The sequence below is a fragment of the Oncorhynchus kisutch genome, linkage group LG30 (assembly GCF_002021735.2).
Source record: "Oncorhynchus kisutch isolate 150728-3 linkage group LG30, Okis_V2, whole genome shotgun sequence".
Classification (NCBI taxonomy): domain Eukaryota; kingdom Metazoa; phylum Chordata; class Actinopteri; order Salmoniformes; family Salmonidae; genus Oncorhynchus; species Oncorhynchus kisutch.
This window is the reverse complement of record NC_034203.2, coordinates 47,934,617-47,955,799: the sequence shown is the minus strand read 5'-3', so window position 1 is coordinate 47,955,799 and position 21,183 is coordinate 47,934,617. Positions and strand designations below refer to the sequence as shown.

Below are 21,183 nucleotides of genomic sequence, written 5' to 3'. Positions count from 1 at the left end.
TTGCTGTCATGTTGTGTTTTCGTGTGTTGCTGCCATGCTGTGTTGCTGCCATGCTGTGTTGCTGCCATGCTGTGTTGCTGCCATGCTGTGTTGCTGCCATGCTGTGCTGTCATGTGTTGCTGCCATGCTGTGTTGTCGTGTGTTGCTGCCATGCTGTGTTGTTGTCTTAGGTCTTTCTTTATGTAGTGTTGTGATGTGTTGTCTCTCTTGTCTCTACCCTGGGGCGGCAGGGTAGCCTAGTGGTTAGAGCATTGGATTAGTAACCGAAAGGTTGCAAGTTCATATCCCCGAGCTGACAAGGTACAAATCTGTCGTTCTGCCCCTGAACAGGCAGTTAACCCACTGTTCCCAGGCCGTCATTGAAAATAAGAATCTGTTCTTAACTGACTTGCCGGGTTAAATAAAGATAAAATTAAAAAAATATTAAAAAAATATTAAAAAATGTCATGATGTGTGTTTTGTCCTATATTTAAATATTATTTAAAATTATTATTTATTATTTAAATATTATTTAAATATTATTGTTTTAGCCCCCGTCCCCGCAGGAGGCCTTTTGCCTTTTGGTAAGCCGTCATTATAAATAAGAATTTGTTCTTAACTGACTAGTTAAATAAAGGTTAAAAAATTTTTTTTTAATGTAATAGATTTTGTTGTTGTTGAAATGAGGTGGACACGATGTTGATTCAACCCGTTTTTGCCCAGTCGGTAATTACACTATTGTTTCCTCATCAAACCAAATCTGTTCTGAATTATACAGGAAGTAACGTTTACAGCTTTTATCAACGTGGGAAAATAAGCATCGAATTCTTAACTGCAATCACGGGCATTATTAACCTATGTTAATATTATTATTATTATTATTATTAAATACTAATACAATTGTTAAAATTATTTTCGTTTTCATTAAGCTGATAAAAGCATCATTATAGCTGTTGTCAAAAGATGTTTTGGGTTATTTCAGCTCTATAAATGATACATTATATTGGGAGGGTCGATGTAGTAGCCTATACTAATGTTTGTTATAGTAAGCTAGAAACACCATTCGAAACTCCATATCTGAAGTTATGCTTGAATTAAAACAATTATTAAACATTTTTTATGAACTCCTAATAATTGTTAATTGTTAATAATTATTTTTATTTTCGATTTTTGGATTTGAATATCAGTATTTTTGTTTGAATGATTACATTAAACGTTCAAATGTACAGGCTACACATCTCCAATGTGTTATTTTGATCAATGTATTGTTTATAATGGTATTTTACACTTCACATGGGAAATAATCAAGAACACGAAATAGTTGTATATGTGCTTGCCTTGCCTTCTCTCCGCAGACGCATCAGGCTACGTTCAACCCGAAACTTTGTTTGTCTGGGCTGCAAACTACAGTAAAAGTAGGCCTACTTTTACTATAATTGGCGGGATGACCGTAAGCAAACAAAGGTATTTATCAAGTACATATAATTATTGCAACGAATATGATAGGCCTTTAAGTGTTGCTGTGTGTAAAATATTACTGAATTTGTTCAACCAAAAGATAACATTTAAATTGAAATATGCTGTGTGGGTGGTTGATATTGTTTAAAACAACACGGCTTTTAATGAACCTAAATAGAAGGGGAAAAAACACGAGAAAAACCCTTTCTCCTTCGCAACACATGTTGACAAGATTTGGTCCACTCTGATTTATAGACGAGAAAACACTGGCTGCATGAACAGAGCACTCTGGCTTCACGCAGGGATAAATTGAAGAAACGAAAGGAGGAGAGATGAGGAGTAGAGAACTAATGAGGAAGAGTAGACTGCCCAATCCTGGCGCTGTGCTTTAATTACATCCATGGAAAGAACGAGGCAGAGAGGCACCGCGCGCACATCTGGATTCAATCTGCAGCCCTTTGATGGCATCAAGTGTTCTTTTGCCAGATGAGGGGGGCAGGGGGGGGGCAGGGGGCCCGGGGCTAAAATGGGTTGGCTGGGCCAGGCAGGCAGCTTGGACCTCAGAACAGGCCCATTGATGTCATTCCACCATACGGGACCCCCCTCGTCCTCTCTCTCTCTCTCTCTGACCCGGGGCTGAGATGGTTTGGCTGGGCCAGGCAGCTTGGAGCTCAGAACAGACCAATGGATGCCATTCCACCATATGGGACCCCTCTCTCTCTCCCTGTTTCTCTCTCTCCCTGTTTCTCTCTCTCTCTGTTTCTCTCTCTCCCTGTTTCTCTCTCTCTCCCTGTTTCTCTCTCTCTCTCTCTCTGTTTCTCTCTCTCTCTCTCCCTGTTTCTCTCTCTCTCCCTGTTTCTCTTTCTCTCTCTCTCTCTGTTTCTCTCTCTCTCTCTGTTTCTCTCTCTCTCCCTGTTTCTCTCTCTCTCTGTTTCTCTCTCTCTCTGTTTCTCTGTTTCTCTCTCTCCCTGTTTCTCTCTCTCTCTGTTTCTCTCTCTCCCTGTTTCTCTCTCTCCCTGTTTCTCTCTCTCTCTCCCTGTTTCTCTCTCCCTGTTTCTCTCTCTCTCTGTTTCTCTCTCTCCCTGTTTCTCTCTCTCCCTGTTTCTCTCTCTCTCTGTTTCTCTCTCTCCCTGTTTCTCTCTCTCTCTGTTTCTCTCTCTCTCTGTTTCTCTCTCTCCCTGTTTCTCTCTCTCTCTGTTTCTCTCTCTCCCTGTTTCTCTCTCTCCCTGTTTCTCTCTCTCTCTCCCTGTTTCTCTCTCTCTCTCCCTGTTTCTCTCGCTCTCTCTGTTTCTCTCTCTCTCTCTGTTTCTCTCTCTCTCTGACCAGGCGAACAACTCACGCAACAGTTACAGTTTCAAAAGCCAGTTTCCTCTGTGTAGTTTGCGTGTGACTGCAGACCCAGCCTGTGCAGTCAGAAATATAAATGTACCACACATATAGGCTATCATTTGTTTGTTTGTTGGTGATGTGGTGTCCCCGCTATGCAGAGACACAGGGTGCTTCTTTTACGCACAGCTTGTGCTGCACTTAGAAACGGTTGGCCTATATATCCAAAACAGATTTGAGTTGTGCCAAAAGCTATGATTTTAAAATGTCAAATGACAACCTCCAACTGATATACTGCAGACATGTTGTAGCACCATATCATTGCGCGTGCATGTAAATCAGCCATGGGAAATATGTTGTGTGGGCATACCTATTCAAAACAATGCTCTATTCAAAGATATTATCCGCCATAAATAAATGATAAGTATTACCATGTGGCAGAATACAGTGTATTAGTTTGGCTGCAATGAAAACACAGAGGCATAGACATCAATTATCAAAATCCCAATTTCCAACTGCCAAAACGTAAGTCGGTTAATCAGCGCTTTTTTGTGTGATGGTGTGCATTGTTGAAGGGGGTGGGGTGCTTGACACACGAGGGCACGGACTGTCAGAGTCAGCGCAGAAAGCATTGCCACGTAATTGCAGACTCCTTTTTAGGGCGATCAGTTTACCCCAGGGTCTTCAAATGGTTCTTTATTTCCCCCTCTCAGCCGCCCTGTGCGTGACACTCACTTCAGCCTGTTCCCTTCCCGTTACCACTGTGCGTGACACTCACTTCAGCCTGTTCCCTTCCCGTTACCACTGTGCGTGACACTCACTTTGGCCTGTTCCCTTCCCGTTACCACTGTGCGTGACACTCACTTCGGCCTGTTCCCTTCCCGTTACCACTGTGCGTGACACTCACTTCAGCCTGTTCCCTTCCCGTTACCACTGTGCGTGACACTCACTTCAGCCTGTTCCCTTCCCGTTACCACTGTGCGTGACACTCACTTCGGCCTGTTCCCTTCCCGTTACCACTGTGCGTGACACTCACTTCGGCCTGTTCCCTTCCCGTTACCAGAGTCTCGCTCCGCCTCGCAGGGTCCTGGGCGTTGAGCGATAGATTTTACTCAAAACGCGCGAATGTGAGACCTCATCGTTCCTTTTTACCCCAGCTCATAGTCATACCGCGGTCTGGACTCACAGCCCAGCTCAGTCATACCGCGGTCTGGACTCACAGCCCAGCTCAGTCATACCGCGGTCTGGACTCACAGCCCAGCTCAGTCATACCGCGGTCTGGACTCACAGGCGAGGAGAGGAGAAACGTTTAGCCCTCCCCAGCTCAGTCATACCGCGGTCTGGACTCACAGCCCAGCTCAGTCATACCGCGGTCTGGACTCACAGGCGAGGAGAGGAGAAACGTTTAGCCCTCCCCAGCTCAGTCATACCGCGGTCTGGACTCACAGCCCAGCTCAGTCATACCGCGGTCTGGACTCACAGGCGAGGAGAGGAGAAACGTTTAGCCCTCCCCAGCTCAGTCATACCGCGGTCTGGACTCACAGGCTAGGAGAGGAGAAACGTTTAGCCCTCCCCAGCTCAGTCATACCGTCTGGACTCACAGGCTAGGAGAGGAGAAACGTTTAGCCCTCCCCAGCTCAGTCATACCGCGGTCTGGACTCACAGGCTAGGAGAAACTTGCTATAGCCTACTACTCTTTGTGTTTAAAAATCCGGGGAATATCCAGGAAGAAGCCAAATGTTGTCGAATCGAACAGAGGACCATACATCTTGCTTAAAGTGGAGTGATTTGGATCTGTAAATTCATACAAAACGAGCCCTGTCTTGAGTTGAAACCAGCGCTGTTATGGGTTTGGAGTTATTCTTGATATTTTTCTGTGCGTCGAGTATAAGTTAGCTAGGTAGGTTTGTTATACGCTAATCGGTGTTTTGACGTCTGTATTGAGTCAGCGTCATGACTTCTGGCTATGCGCATGTAATGGACAGACAAGACTCACTGACGAGCCGCCTGGAGAGCCCGATATCAGCCAAACTGGAAACACTGCAGGCCAAGAAAAACTTCTCTGTCAGTCACCTGTTGGATCTGGAGGAGGTGCGGGAGATGGTAGGGGTTCAGGCCAATGAGAGCGCCGGGGATGCGGGAAGGAGCGTGGTGGAGTCCCCGGGGCTGACCAGCGGCAGCGATACGACGCAGCAGGAGAGTAAGTTAGTAGAAAGGGGAATGGTGTGGCCTTCCTCCGGTGTAGAATAACTGTAATACGCTGTGATATCAGATAGAGAAAATTGTCACGTTAGTGAACACACGTCCGTGAAACAACACCAATGTTTTCTTCATGCGTTCTTCATGCGTTCTTCATGCGTTCATAACCTTTCCTGTGTAACCTGGGAAGGGATGGAGGCACATAAAGCTACTCATAGCGCACAACGAACATGTGCTTTTATTATTTTTTTATAGAGCCTCTATACTCCTTTAGATTGCTCAATCACAACCCTTTTTATAGAGCCTCTATACTCCTTTAGATTGCTCAATCATAACCCTTTTTATAGAGCCTCTATACTCCTTTAGATTGCTCAATCACAACCCTTTTTATAGAGCCTCTATACTCCTTTAGATTGCTCAATCACAACCCTTTTTATAGAGCCTCTATACTCCTTTAGATTGCTCAATCACAACCCTTTTTATAGAGCCTCTATACTCCTTTAGATTGCTCAATCACAACCCTTTTTATAGAGCCTCTATACAATAGCTTCTGGAAATAGGGGTGCTGAGGGTGATGAAAAATCCCCCTGGATAAAAAAATATATATATGTAAAAAATATATATCTATACAGTACCAGTCAAAAGTTTGGACACATCTACTCATTCAAGGGTTTTTCTTAATTTTTTACTATTTTCTACATTGTAGAATAATGGCGAAGACATCAAAACTATAAAATAGCACATATGGAATCATGTAGTAACCAAAAACGTGTTAAACATATTCCAAATATATTTTATTTTTAAGATTCTTCAAATGAGCCACCCTTTGCCTTGATAACAGCTTTGCACACTCTTGGCATTCTCTCAACCAGCTTCATGTAGTCACCTGGAATTAATTTAAATTAACAGGTGTGCCCTGTTAAAATTTAATATATGGAATTTATTTTCTTCTTAATGCTTTTGAGCCAATCAGTAGGGATGGTATACAGAAGATAGCCCTATTTGGTAAAAGACCAAGTCCATATTATGGCAAGAACAGCTCAAATAAACAAAGAGAAACAACAGTCCAGGTCAGTCAATGCTGAAAAACCACCAAGCGCTATGATGAAACTGGCTCTCGTGAGGACCGCCACAGGAAAGGAAGACCCAGAGTTACCTCTGCTGCAGAGGATAAGTTCATTAGAGATACCAGCCTCAGAAACTGCATCCCAAATAAATGCTTCACAGAGTTCAAGTAACAGACACATCTCAACATCAACTGTTCAGAGGAGACTGCGTGAATCAGGCCTTAATGGTCGAATTGCTGCAAAGAAACCACTACTAAAGGACACCAATAAGAAGAAGAGAATTGTTTGGGCCAAGAAACACGAGCAATGGCCATTAGACCGGTGGAAATCTGTCCTTTTGACTGATGAGTCCAAATTTTAGATTTTTGGTTCCAATCGCTGCGTCTTTGTGAGACACAGAGTAGGTGAACGGATGATCTCTGCATGTGTGGTTCCCACCGTGAAAACATGGAGGAGGAGGTGTGATGATGTGGGGGTGCTTTGCTGGTGACACTGTCTGTGAATGATTTAGAATTCAAGGCACACTTAACCAGCATGGCTACCACAGGATTCTGCAGCGATACGCCATCCCATCTGGTTTGCATTAAGTGGGACTATCATTTGTTTTTCAACAGGACAGTGACCCAACAGACCTCCAGGCTATTTGACCAAGAAGGAGTGATGGAGTGATGCATCAGATGACCTGGCCTCCACAATCACCCAACCTCAACCCAATTTGGGTTGGTTTGGGATGAGTTGGACCGTAGAGTGAAGGAAAAGCAGCCAACAAGTGCTCAGCATATGTGGGAACTCCTTCAAGACTGTTGGAAAAGCATTCTAGGTGAAGCTGGTTAAGAGAATGCAAAGAGTGTGCAAAGCTGTCATCAAGGCAAAGGGTGGCTATTTTGAAGAATCTAAAATATATTTTGATTTGTTTAACAGTTTTTTGGTTACTACAATGTAGAAAATAGTTTAAAAAAATAAAGAAAAACTCTTGAATGACTAGGTGTGTCCAAACTTTTGACTGGTACTGTACCTATGGACTGGACCTTTAATCGTACTGTATTAGTGGACTGGGCCTTTAATCGTACTGTACCTATGGACTGGGCCTTTAATCGTACTGTATTAGTGGACTGGGCCTTTAATCGTACTGTACCTATGGACTGGGCTTGTAATCGTACTGTATTAGTGGACTGGGCCTTTAATCGTACTGTACCTATGGACTGGGCTTTTAATCGTACTGTATTGGTGGACTGGGCCTTTAATCATACTGTACCTATGGACTGGGCCTTTAATCGTACTGTATTAGTGGACTGGGCCTTTAATTGTATTTTACCTATGGACTGGGCCTTTAATCGTACTGTATTAGTGGACTGATAAAGCAGTCTGCTATGCCAGCGCTGACCAAAAAACATTTGTCCAAACTACTTCCCCAGTGGCTATGCTATATATACCAGGGATCATCAACTAGATTCAGCTGGGAGCTGATTCTTTCTAGAAAGGATGGCCTTAATTACAAGTAATTTGTAGACTGCAAATTGAAAGCAAGAAGCCCAAACATATATAATGTTTGACTAAAACAATCATTTCAAACCTTGCTTACATTTGTATACGATCAGTTCGTGTCGCTCTACTTAGAAACATATTTCTTAAATTTAAATCACTTGGAGCTGATTTCCTGATGTTTTTTTACAGACTTTTATGTCCAACAATGAAAATTCCACACCAAGAAAAGTTGGGGTGCTTCAGAGAAAAGTTGGGGTGCTTCAGAGCAAATCTGCATTTCTATACAATTTAAAAACTCTAAAATTCTATCTGGAAAACAACAAAAACAAGGCAAAATGACCCCAGCCATTATCACCTTGGTTGCTGTAGCTCGGTGGATCTACAACACATTATCTATACAATTAGCCGCTACAACACATAGCCTATTAGCTATCCAATTAGCGCGCTACAACACATAGCCTATTAGTTATACAATTAGCCACTACAAACACATAGCCTATTAGCTATCCAATTAGCCGCTACAAACACATAGCCTATTAGCTATACAATTAGCCGCTACAAACACATAGCCTATTAGCTATACAATTAGCCCGCACAAACACATAGCCTATTAGCTATACAATTAGCCCCTACAAACACATAGCCTATTAGCTATACAATTAGCCCCTACAAACACATAGCCTATTAGCTATACAATTAGCCGCTACAAACACATAGCCTATTAGCTATACACATAGCCTATTAGCTATACAATTAGCCCCTACAAACACATAGCCTATTAGCTATACAATTAGCCCCTACAAACACATAGCCTATTAGTTATACAATTAGCCGCTACACACACATAGCCTATACAATCAGCCACGACAAACACATATGATATCTGAGGGAGAGTGACTAACAGAATCAAAGTGGGCCCCCTGGAGGTGTGGGCCCCTGGGCACGTGCCCTTCATGCCTGGTCAATAATTAGGCCGTGATTACAAGTTTAGATAGACTAACTAGACTAATTTACCAATCAAATATATAGTTTTCCTGACATGGGCTAATCAAATCAAATCAAAGTTTATTTGTCACGTGAGCTGAATACAACAGTGAAATGCTTGCTTAGAGGCTCTAACCAATAGTGCAAAAAGGGTGTTAAGTGAACAATAGGTAGGTAAAGAAATAAAACAACAGTAAAAAGACAGAGAGGCTATATATTTTTTTTTAATTTTATCTTTATTTAACCAGGCAAGTCAGTTAAGAACAAATTCTTATTTTCAATGACGGCCTGGGAACAGTGGGTTAACTGCCTGTTCAGGGGCAGAACGGCAGATTTGTACCTTGTCAGCTCAGGGGTTTGAACTTGCAACCTTTCCGGTTACTAGTCCAACGCTCTAACCACTAGGCTACAGTAGCGAGGCTACATACAGACACCGTTTAGTCAGGCTGATTGAGGTAGTATGTACATGTAGATATGATAATTGAGTGATTGTCAGGAAATGACATATAACAATAGGGAAACTGCTGATGCACAACCAAGTTTCTGAATAGCACCCTGCGTATTTTACTATTCCAACTGTCAACAGTAAATTGCGACTCCTGACTGAGTTGTTATTTCATCTTTTAGGAGGTTCGGACCTCGGTGTACTCATACGTATACCAGTGGAACGACCACAGTAGCTAATACCTGTTATTATGACGTCATCACCCTGCGATGCAGTAGGTCTGTTGCCGTGTCGCCCTCAATTGTTGGTCTTTACTTGTAAAAAAACATCATTAGCAGAAAATAAGTATTTTTCTTTAAATAAAGACAACCGTGTAAAGTTATTCTGTTATGCCGGCTTTTTAGAAAGAATGCTTTTAGGCTTACGTTTCAGGACCAGACTTGGCCTAACTCTGTGTCACACATCAAATGTGTTGTGTATTACATAAACAACAACAGACTTCTCACTACACGTGTAGGCCGACAATTAGGCTTTAGTGATTACTGTAATCAATGTGAGAATCCCATTGTCTCATAAAGACACAGGAGAATATTCTAGGCCTATATTTTAGACCCACAAAATCAAGTGGAATCCATTTTAAAATGTGTGAGGTTAAAAATGTATAATAAAACCATTTATGAAGGTGAGGGTTTTTTAAAATATATTTTTTTTATATTCCTAAATTAATGCTTCAAAAAGTAGCATATTCTTTTAGTAAACACCAATAATCAATGCAAACCTAAAAAAGCTAGCTCTTGTCCCTCTAAAGCAGGCTATAAATGAGCTCTTACAGGAGTCAATTCTGGACGCAATCTAGTGTAAACACGCAGCTCTATGTTTGTTTCCATCGTTCAGAAATGAATGTTGACAGGCCTCTTAAATGAATCATGTGTTTCTTCAGAGGCCGGCTGGATGAATAAGGCTGGTTATTGAACCTGTAACTAGTCAGTTAAGGACACATTTCTTATTTACAATGACGGCCTACCAAAAGGCAAAAGGCCTGGGATTTAAAAAATACTAAATAAATTCAATAAAAATATAGGACAAAACACACATTACGACAAGAGAGACAACACAACATAAAGAGAGACAACACTATATAAAGAGAGACAACACTATATAAAGAGAGACCTAAGACAACACAACACTATATAAAGAGAGACCTAAGACAACACAACACTGTATAAAGAGAGACAACACTATATAAAGAGAGACAACACTATATAAAGAGAGACAACACTATATAAAGAGAGACCTAAGACAACACAACACTATATAAAGAGAGACCTAAGACAACACAACACTATATAAAGAGAGACCTAAGACAACACTACATAAAGAGAGACCTAAGACAACAACATAGCATGGCAGCAACACATGACAACACAAAATGGTGGCAACACAACATGGCAAGGTGGCAACACAACATGGCAAGGTGGCAACACAACATGGCAAGGTGGCAACACAACATGGCAAGGTGGCAACACAACATGGCAAGGTGGCAACACAACATGGCAAGGTGGCAACACAACATGGCAAGGTGGCAACACAACATGACAACAACATGGTAGCAACACAACATGGCAAGGTGGCAACACAACATGGCAACAACATGGTAGCAACACAACATGGCAAGGTGGCAACACAACATGGCAACAACATGGTAGCAACACAACATGGCAACAACATGGTAGCAGCACAAAACATGGTACAAACATTATTGGGCACAGACAACAGCACAAAGGCCAAGAAGGTAGAGACAACAATACATCACACAAAGCAGCCACAACTGTCAGTAAGAGTGTCAATGATTGAGTCTTTGAACGAAGAGATGGAGCTAAAACAGTTTTTAAAAGGTTTGAGTGTTTGTTGCAGCTCGTTCCAGTCTCCAGCTGCATTCATAGGAATGCATTTCCACCAGCAGGACATGGTGCCATTAGATTGCACACAAATTCATGTCATGGATCCAGGGGTCAAACTTAGCAGTTTTATTCGTTGACCAATGATGTTATTTCAATACTCTGACTGGTTGGATGTATGCCGAACTAGTGAGAGCTCTGTTATTGCTGTTTCCTCTTAAGTGTCAATTCTCAGAGAGAGAATCCCAAAGTCTCTGTTCGATAGCTTATATGTGTAGCCGGGTCTGTAGCATGGTCTGTAGCGGGGTCTGTAATGGCTGTGTATTCTGGTCTGTAGGGGCTCCGTAGCCAGATCTGTAGCGGGGTCTGGTCTGTGTCCCTGAGGCTTTATGGTTTAATTAGTGATTGATGAGAAGTGTGTCGGAGGAATGAGTGTCTCCTCTGACAGGAGGGTTCTCTAGTAACAGAGCATCAAGAGGCAGACGGCCCACAGACTGGGACCATTGGGAGTAAAACTTAGTAGATCTACGCAGAAACCTTTTGTAAACACAAATTATATTTTAAATAACACTTTTTTTTACACATTTTGTTAGATGACAGCCTTATTGTAAAATACCCCATAATGATAAAGCAAAAACAGGTTTTTGTTGCTAAGTTATATATTTTTTTTACGAAATATCACATTTATATAAGAATTCAGACCCTTTGCACAGTACTTTGTTGAAGTACCTTTGGCAGTGATTACAGCCTCGAGTCTTCTTGGGTATGACGCTACAAGCTTGGCACACCTGTATTTGGGGAGTTTCTCCCATTCTTCTCTGCAGAACCTCTCAAGCTCTGCCAGGTTGGATGGGGAGCGTGGCTGCACAGGTATTTTCAGGTATCTGCAGAGATGTTCGATCGGGTTCAAGTCTAGGCTCTGGCTGGGCCACTCAAGGACATTCAGAGACTTGTCCCAAAGCCACTCCTGGGTTGTCTTGGCTGTGTGCTTTGGGTCATTGTCCTGTTGGAGGGTCAACCTTCGCCCCAATCTGAGGTCCTGAGCGATCTGGAGCAGGTTTTCATCAAGGATCTCTCTGTACCTGGCTCAGTTCATCTTTCCCTCGATCCGGACTAGTCTCCCAGTCCCTGAAAAACATTCCCACAGCATGATGCTGCCACCACCATGCTTCACTTTAGAGATGGTGCCAGGTTTCCTCCAGATGTGATGCTTGGCATTCAGGCCAAAGAGTTCAATCTTGGTTTTATCAGACCAGAGAATCTTGTTTCTCATGGTCTGAGAGTCTTTAGGTGCCTTTTGGCAAACTCCAAGTGGGCTGTCATGTGCCTTTTAATGAGGAGTGGCTTCTGTCTGGCCACTCTACCATAAAGGCCTGATTGGTGGAGTGCTGCAGAGATTGTTGTCATTCTGGAAGGTTCACCCGTCTATACAGAGGAACTCTGGGTCTCTGTCAGAGTGACCATCGGGATCTTGGTCACCTCCCTGACCAAGGCCCTTCTCCCCCGATTGCTCAGCTTGTCTGGGCGGCCAGCTCTAAGAAGAGTCTTGGTGGCTCCAAACTTCTTCCATTTAAGAATGATGGAGGCCACTGTGTTCTTGGGGACCTTCAATGCTGCAGACATTTTTTGGTACCATTCCCCAGATCTGTGCCTCGACACAATCCTGTCTCTGAGCTCTACGGACAATTCCTTCCACCTCATGGCTTGGTTTTTGCTCTGACATGCACTGTCAAATACCTTTATATAGACAGGTGTGTGCCTTTCCAAATCATGTCCAATCAATTGAATTTACCATAGGTGGATTCCAATCAAGTTGTAGAAACATCTCAAGGATGATCAATGGAAACAGGAAGCACCTGAGCATTGGGTCTGAATTCTATGTAAATAAGGTATTTCTGGTTTTATTTTGAATGCATTTGCTAAGATTTCAAAAAACCTGTCGTCACTTTGTCATTATGGGGTATTGTGATGTCATTATGGGGTATTGTGATGTCATTATGGGGTATTGTGATGTCATTATGGGGTATTGTGATGTCATTATGGGGTATTGTGATGTCATTATGGGGTATTGTGATGTCATTATGGGGTATTGTGATGTCATTATGGTGTATTGTGTGTAGATTGAGTTAAAAAAAATAATTTTAGAATAAAGCTGTAACAAAATGTGGGAGAAAAGGTTTAGGGTTTTCAATGTGCCGACCACTGATCAGAAATACACTAGGAGACGATAACTGGCTAGTTAAGGTTTAGGGTTTTCAATGTGCCGACCACTGATCAGAAATACACTAGGAGACGATAACTGGCTAGTTAAGGTTTAGAGTTTTCAATGTGCCGACCACTGATCAGAAATACACTAGGAGACGATAACTGGCTAGTTAAGGTTTAGAGTTTTCAATGTGCCGACCACTGATCAGAAATACACTAGGAGACGATAACTGGCTAGTTAAGGTTTAGAGTTTTCAATGTGCCGACCACTGATCAGAAATACACTAGGAGACGATAACTGGCTAGTTAAGGTTTAGAGTTTTCAATGTGCCGACCACTGATCAGAAATACACTAGGAGACGATAACTGGCTAGTTAAGGTTTAGGGTTTTCAATGTGCCGACCACTGATCAGAAATACACTAGGAGACGATAACTGGCTAGTTAAGGTTTAGGGTTTTCAATGTGCCGACCACTGATCAGAAATACACTAGGAGACGATAACTGGCTAGTTAAGGTTTAGGGTTTTCAATGTGCCGACCACTGATCAGAAATACACTAGGAGACGATAACTGGCTAGTTAAGGTTTAGGGTTTTCAATGATCAAATACCATGTTTCACACGTTCCATTATAACAATAGATGTGTTATAATCTTCAATGATTATTTCTCGTGGATGATTATGACTGTATCACATAAAGGTTCAGGATCTGAAAGCAGAAATTATAATAATACCGAAACTAAATAAAACACAATTGAAGCAAAAGTCAATCCAAAAGTCTAGAACAAAAACACAATCCACAGTCAACATGTGGTTATATGTAGCTGGGCTGTAATCATGATGTATTTGAATCTGTTCTGTACTGCTCTCAATGTGAATAGGGCTACATTTCCATATACCTGTTTCTGTGTTTGTCAGTGTTCATATTGACGTGTGTTTCTCTCTAGATGAGCATGTGAGTTCTGAGGAGAAGAAGAGGAAGCATCGTCGTAACAGAACAACCTTCAACAGCAGTCAGCTGCAGGCACTAGAGAGAGTGTTTGAGAGGACACACTACCCTGACGCCTTTGTACGGGAGGACCTGGCACGCAGGGTTAACCTCATTGAGACACGGGTACAGGTGAGAGCCAGGGTTAACCTCACTGAGGTATGGGTACAGGTGAGAGTCAGGGTTAACCTCACTGAGGTATGGGGTACAGGTGAAAGTCAGGGTTAACCTCACTGAGGCATGGGCTACAGGTGAGAGTCAGGGTTAACCTCACTGAGGTACAGGTACAGGTGAGAGTCAGGGTTAACCTCACTGAGGTATGGGGTACAGGTGAGAGTCAGGGTTAACCTCATTGAGACACAGGTACAGGTGAGAGTCAGGGTTAACCTCACTGAGGTATGGGGTACAGGTGAGAGTCAGGGTTAACCTCACTGAGACACGGGTACAAGTGAGAGTCAGGGTTAACCTCACTGAGATATGGGGTACAGGTGAGAGTCAGGGTTAACCTCACTGAGGTATGGGGTACAGGTGAGAGTCAGGGTTAACCTCATTGAGACACGGGTACAGGTGAGAGTCAGGGTTAACCTCACTGAGGTATGGGGTACAGGTGAGAGTCAGGGTTAACCTCACTGAGGTATGGGGTACAGGTGAGAGTCAGGGTTAACCTCACTGAGGTATGGAGTACAGGTGAGAGCCAGGGTTAACCTCACTGAGGTATGGGTACAGGTGAGAGTCAGGGTTAACCTCACTGAGGTATGGGGTACAAGTGAGAGTCAGGGTTAACCTCACTGAGGTATGGGGTACAGGTGAGAGTCAGGGTTAACCTCATTGAGACACAGGTACAGGTGAGAGTCAGGGTTAACCTCACTGAGGTATGGGGTACAGGTGAGAGTCAGGGTTAACCTCACTGAGACACGGGTACAAGTGAGAGTCAGGGTTAACCTCACTGAGGTATGGGGTACAGGTGAGAGTCAGGGTTAACCTCACTGAGGTATGGGGTACAGGTGAGAGTCAGGGTTAACCTCACTGAGGTATGGGGTACAGGTGAGAGTCAGGGTTAACCTCACTGAGACACGGGTACAAGTGAGAGTCAGGGTTAACCTCACTGAGGTATGGGGTACAGGTGAGAGTCAGGGTTAACCTCACTGAGGTATGAGGTAAAGGTGAGAGTCAGGGTTAACCTCACTGAGGGACAGGTGAGAGTCAGGGTTAACCTCACTGAGGGACAGGTGAGAGTCAGGGTTAACCTCACTGAGGGACAGGTGAGAGTCAGGGTTAACCTCACTGAGGGACAGGTACAGGTGAGAGTCAGGGTTAACCTCTCTCTCTCTAACGATGTTCTCCTGTCCTCTCTCTCTAACGATGTTCTCCTGTCCTCTCTCTCTCTAACGATGTTCTCCTGTCCTCTCTCTCTCTCTAATGATGTTCTCCTGCCCTCTTTCTCTCTCGATGTTGACCTGTCCTCTCTCTCTCTCTCTCTCTCACTAATGATGTTCACCTGCCCTCTCTCTCTCGATGTTCACCTGCCCTCTCTCTCGATGTTCACCTCTCTCTCTCTCTCTCTCTCTCTCTCTCTCTCTCTCACACTAATGATGTTCACCTGCCCTCTCTCTCTTGATGTTCACCTGCCCTCTCTCTCTCTCGATGTTCACCTGTCCTCTCTCTCTCTCTAACGATGTCTCCTGTCCTCTCTCTCTAACGATGTTCTCCTGTCCTCTCTCTCTCTCTAACAATGTTCTCCTGTCCTCTCTCTCTAACGATGTTCTCCTGTCCCCTCTCTCCCAGGTGTGGTTTCAGAACAGGAGGGCTAAGTTCCGTCGTAACGAGCGTGCTATGCTAGCCAGTAAAAATTCCTCCATGATAAAGTCCTACTCTCGTGACCTCATGGCAGTGGAGCAGCCAATCGCACCTCGACCCAACGACTACCTGTCCTGGGGCTCCTCTTCACCCTACAGGTAAGGACAGGTAACTGTCTCAGCTCTTTTGATTTGGGTTTTAAACCATACTGTACTGTATGTCAGATACAGATTTTTTATTTTTTATTCAGTACTTTGTTGAAGCACCTTTGGCAGCGATTACAGCCTAGAGTCTTCTTTGGTATGACGCTACAAGTTTGGCACATCTGTATTTGGGGAGTTTCTCCCATTCTTCTCTGCAGATCCTCTCAAGCTCTGCCAGGTTGGATGGGGAGGGTCTCTGCACAGCTATTTTCAGGTCTCTCCAGAGAGATGTGTGCCTTTTACTAAGGAGTGGCTTCCATCTGGCCACTCTACCATAAAGGCCTGATTGGTGGAGGGCTGCAGAGATGGTTGTTCTTCTGGAAGGTTCTCCCATCTCCACAGAGGAACTCTGGAGCGCTGTCAGAGTGACCATTGGGTTCTTGGTCACCTCCCTGACCAAGGCCCTTCTCCCCCGATTGCTCAGTTTGGCCGGGTGGGCAGCTCTAGGAAGAGTCTTGTTGGTTCTAAACTTCCTCCATTTAAGAATGATGGAGGCCACTGTGTTCTTGGGGACCTTCAATGCTGCAGACATTTTTGGTACCCTTCCCGCAGATCTGTGTCACGACACAATCCTGTCTCTGAGCTCTACGGCCAATTCCTTCGACCTCATGGCTTGGTTTTTGCCCTGACAAGCACTGTCAACTGTGGGACCTTATAAAGACAGGTGTGTGCCTTTCCAAATCATGTCCAATCAATTGAATTTACCACAGGTGGACTCCAATCAAGTTGTAGCCACATCTCAATGATGATCAATGGAAACAGGAAGCACCTGAGATCGATTTCAAGTCTCATAGCAAAGAGTCTGAATACTGATGTAATAAAGGTGTTTTTTGTTTTTGATATTTAATACATTCGCAAACATTTCTAAAAAACTGTTTCCTCAATGTCATTATGAGATATTGTATGTAGATTGTTGATTCCATTTTTTTTATTTAATCCATTTTAGAATAAGGCTGTAGAGTAAAAAAATTTGAAAAAAGTCAAGTGGTGTGAATACCTTCCGAAGGCGCTGTATACTGAGTTCACAGTCCCTATGCCGAGTTCACAGTCCCTATGCCGAGTTCACAGTCCCTTTGCCGAGTTCACAGTCCCTATGCCGAGTTCACAGTCCCTATGCCGAGTTCACAGTCCCTATGCCGAGTTCACAGTCCCTATGCCGAGTTCAGTCCCTATGCCGAGTTCACAGTCCCTATGCCGAGTTCACAGTCCCTATTCCGAGTTCACAGTCCCTATTCCGAGTTCACAGTCCCTATTCCGAGTTCACAGTCCCTATTCCGAGTTCACAGTCCCTATGCCGAGTTCACAGTCCCTATGCCGAGTTCACAGTCCCTATGCCGAGTTCACAGTCCCTATTCCGAGTTCACAGTCCCTATTCCGAGTTCACAGTCCCTATTCCGAGTTCACAGTCCCTATGCCGAGTTCACAGTCCCTATGCCGAGTTCACAGTCCCTATGCCGAGTTCACAGTCCCTATGCCGAGTTCACAGTCCCTATGCCGAGTTCACAGTCCCTATGCCGAGTTCACAGTCCCTATGCCGAGTTCACAGTCCCTATGCCGAGTTCACAGTCCCTATGCCGAGTTCACAGTCCCTATGCCGAGTTCACAGTCCCTATGCCGAGTTCACAGTCCCTATGCCGAGTTCACAGTCCCTATGCCGAGTTCAGTCCCTATGCCGAGTTCACAGTCCCTATGCCGAGTTCACAGTCCCTATGCCGAGTTCACAGTCCCTATTCCGAGTTCACAGTCCCTATGCTGTAAACATACTACTATATTTACCCATGGGAATGCCCATGCTAGCTCCACTGTAAATACTGTATGAAACTGGTTAAAATCGTTTTCTTTCTTTTTCTTGACAAGGATGTCGTTGTGTGCAATGGAAGTCATATATTACACATTTTTCTATTAATTGAAAATTCAATGTTTAATTTTTAAAAAATACAATCATATCAAGAATCACTCTGTAAATTGAATCACTGACAGTAGGCTAAACCGCCATTTTGAAGGTTGTGGTTATGGTTAGGGGGTTAGGGTTAGTTTTTAGGTTTAGGTTTGGGGTTGAAGGGTTAGGGTTATGGTTATAGGGGTTAAGGTTGAATGGTTAGAGTTAGGGTTGAAGGGTTAGGGTTAGGGTTGGGGGTTAAGGGTTAGGGGTTAGAGTTAGGGTTTAGGGGCTATGGGTTAGGGGTTAGGGTTAAGGATTGGGGTTAGGGTTGAAGGGTTAGTGGTTAGGGGTTAGGGCTAGAGTTAGGGGTTGGGGTTAGGGTTTAGGGTTAGGGGTTAGGGTTAGAGTTAGGGGTTGGGGTTAGGGGCTATGGGTTAGGGGGTAGGGTATAGGATTAAGGGTTAGGGTTTAGGGCTAGAGTTATGGGTTAGGGTTTAGGGCTAGAGTTATGGGTTAGGGTTTAGGGCTAGAGTTAGGGGTTAGTGGTTAGGTGTAGGGTTTAGGCTTAGAGTTAGGGGTTAGAGTTAGAGTTTAGGGTTAGTGGTTAGACTTTAGGGTTTAGGGTTAGTGGTTAGACTTTAGGGTTTAGAGTTAGTGGTTAGGGTTAGTGGTTAGGGTTAGTGTTTAGGGTTTAGGGTTAATAGATAGTTTAATAATTACTCTATTTTCTCCCTAACTCTCTAGTGCCATGGCAGCGTACCCCCCCACCTGTTCTCCCACCACCTCAGCCCAGGGGATGAACATGGCTAACAGCATCGCTAACCTCCGGCTCAAAGCCAAGGAGTACAGCCTCAACCAGGTGCCTACTGTCAACTGATGAAGAGGAGGAAGATTAATGCTTCTCCTAAAGTCTAGAGAGTTCTACAGAGAAATCACGTTTACCAAAGGACGACACAACAAGCAGTTCAAACTGCAGTCTTTGTTTTTAACGTCATAATTTCAATGAATGTATTTAGTGTGTTTTTATGTGCGTGATCGTCTACAGAAAACTGCTCCTACACGCGAGAGACATTTGAGAGCATATCCTGTCCAGCTAAGTAGCCACGATGGCCAATGAACCAGAGGGTAACTGACTGTATTCATCATTGTTATACAGTTTTACTATCAACGTCCTCTCCTCACTCTGGCACCAACAGGATATGTGCCACCTTTGCCTTAGAATTTCAGAATTTCAAACATTTGGGGACTTTTGGGAGACTTGTATTGATATCTATATTTTTGGGCTGGTTTTGAAAACTTTTGGAAAAAATTTTTTGTTGAATTATTTTGAGAACTCTGGACTTATGATTAATTCTAACCCGAAACAAAGACACATACAGTCAGACAAACTTTTCTAACCCTAACCCTTTTCCCAGCACTGGCCTGAGGAGCCAAGCCTTCTCTCCTAGAGTTATATTAGGAGCCAAGCCTTCTCTCCTGGGGTTATATGAGGAGCCAAGCCTTCTCTCCTGGGGTTATATTAGGAGCCAAGCCTTCTCTCCTGGGATTATATTAGGAGCCAAGCCTTCTCTCCTGGGGTTATATTAGGAGCCAAGCCTTCTCTCCTGGGGTTATATTAGGAGCCAAGCCTTCTCTCCTGGGGTTATATTAGGAGCCAAGCCTTCTCTCCTGGGGTTATATTAGGAGCCAAGCCTTCTCTCCTGGGGTTATATGAGGAGCTAAGCCTTCTCTCCTAGAGTTATATTAGGAGCCAAGCCTTCTCTCCTGGGGTTATATGAGGAGCCAAGCCTTCTCTCCTGGGGTTATATGAGGAGCCAAGCCTTCTCTCCTGGGGTTATATTAGGAGCCAAGCCTTCTCTCCTGGGGTTATATTAGGAGCCAAGCCTTCTCTCCTGGGGTTATATTAGGAGCCAAGCCTTCTCTCCTGGGGTTATATTAGGAGCCAAGCCTTCTCTCCTGGGGTTATATTAGGAGCCAAGCCTTCTCTCCTGGGGTTATATGAGGAGCCAAGCCTTCTCTCCTGGGGTTATAATATACTAATAGGGAACGTGAGCTGGGTTTAGACCGTTGTGAGACAGGTTAGTTTTGCCCTACTGATGATGTGTTGTTGCAATATGGAGACTCTCACGACTCTTTACGGCCCCCACAAGTGTCACGGAACTCATCTGAAGGTAACCTGGAAACGCTTTAAAAAATGAATGGAAGTATACTGAACACAACATGTAAAGTGTTGGTCCCATTTTTTGATGAGCTGAAATAAAAGATCACAGAAATGTTCCATGTACAAAAAGCTTATTTCTCAAAATTGTTGTGCACAAATGTGTTTACATCCCTGTTAGTGAGCATTTCTCCTTTGCCAAGATTATCCATCCACCTGACAGGGGTGGCATATCAAGAAACTGATTAAACATCATGATCGTTACACAGGTGCACCTTGTGATTGGGACAATAAAAGGCCACTCTAAAATGTGCAGTTTTGCCAGACAACACAATGCCACAGATTTCTCAAGTTTTGGGGAAGCGTGCAATTGGCATACTGACTGCAGGAATGTCCACCAGAGCTGTTGCCAGATAATTTAATGTTAATTTCTCTACCATAAGCCGCATCCAACATCGTTTTAGAGAATTTGGCAGTACATCCAACCGGCCTCACAACCTCAGACCACGTGTAACCACGCCAACCCAGGACCTCCACTTCCTGCTTCTTCACCTGCGGGATCGTCTGATACCAGCCACCCAGACAGCTGATAAAACTGTATTTCTGTCTGTAATAAAGCCCTTTTGTGGGAAAAAACCTCTATGCCTTCCCAGGCCCACCCATGGCTGCTCCCCTGCCCAGTCATGTGAAATCCATAGATTAGGGCCAAATGAATGTATTTAAATTCACTGATTTCCTTATATGAACTGTAATTCTGTAAAATCTTAGAAATTGTTGGCTAAAAAACGTTTTTGGCAAAAAACGTACCCATTTGAAACTGCCTATTTCTCAGGCCCAAAACTAGACTATGCATATAATTGTCAGATTAGGAAAGAAAACACTAAAGTTTCAAAAACGGTCCAAATATTGTCTGTGAGTATAACAGAACTGATATTGCAGGAAAATCAAACCAGGAAGTGCTGTTTTTCCTGAAAGCTCTCTGTTCCATTGGATGCCTTGCCTCCATTTAAAAGGATATCAACCAGATTCCTTTTCCTATGGCTTCCCCAAGGTGTCAACAGTCTTTAGACATAGTTTCAGGCTTATATTTAGAAAAATGAGCGAGAAAGAT

General features: G+C 43.7%; 1 protein-coding gene across 1 annotated transcript; it reads left to right on the top strand.

Moving 5' to 3' along the window:
- Positions 1-3,870: 3,870 nt before the first annotated feature.
- Positions 3,871-20,204, top strand: LOC109882232 (paired mesoderm homeobox protein 1). The gene is made up of 4 exons (XM_020474329.2): positions 3,871-4,963; positions 13,992-14,164; positions 15,818-15,987; positions 18,659-20,204. Exons 1-4 carry the CDS (start codon positions 4,717-4,719, stop codon positions 18,789-18,791), a joined length of 723 nt encoding a protein of 240 aa, XP_020329918.1. The 5' UTR covers positions 3,871-4,716; the 3' UTR covers positions 18,792-20,204.
- The last annotated feature ends 979 nt before the right edge of the window (positions 20,205-21,183 follow it).

Coding starts and splice junctions, on each gene's coding strand:
- LOC109882232 (XM_020474329.2), top strand. CDS start 4,717: ATGACTTCTGGCTATGCGCATGTAATGGACAGACAAGACTCACTGACG. Junction 14,165..15,817: donor TCATTGAGACACGGGTACAG/GTGAGAGCCAGG, acceptor CCTCTCTCCCAG/GTGTGGTTTCAGAACAGGAG. Junction 15,988..18,658: donor GGCTCCTCTTCACCCTACAG/GTAAGGACAGGT, acceptor CTAACTCTCTAG/TGCCATGGCAGCGTACCCCC.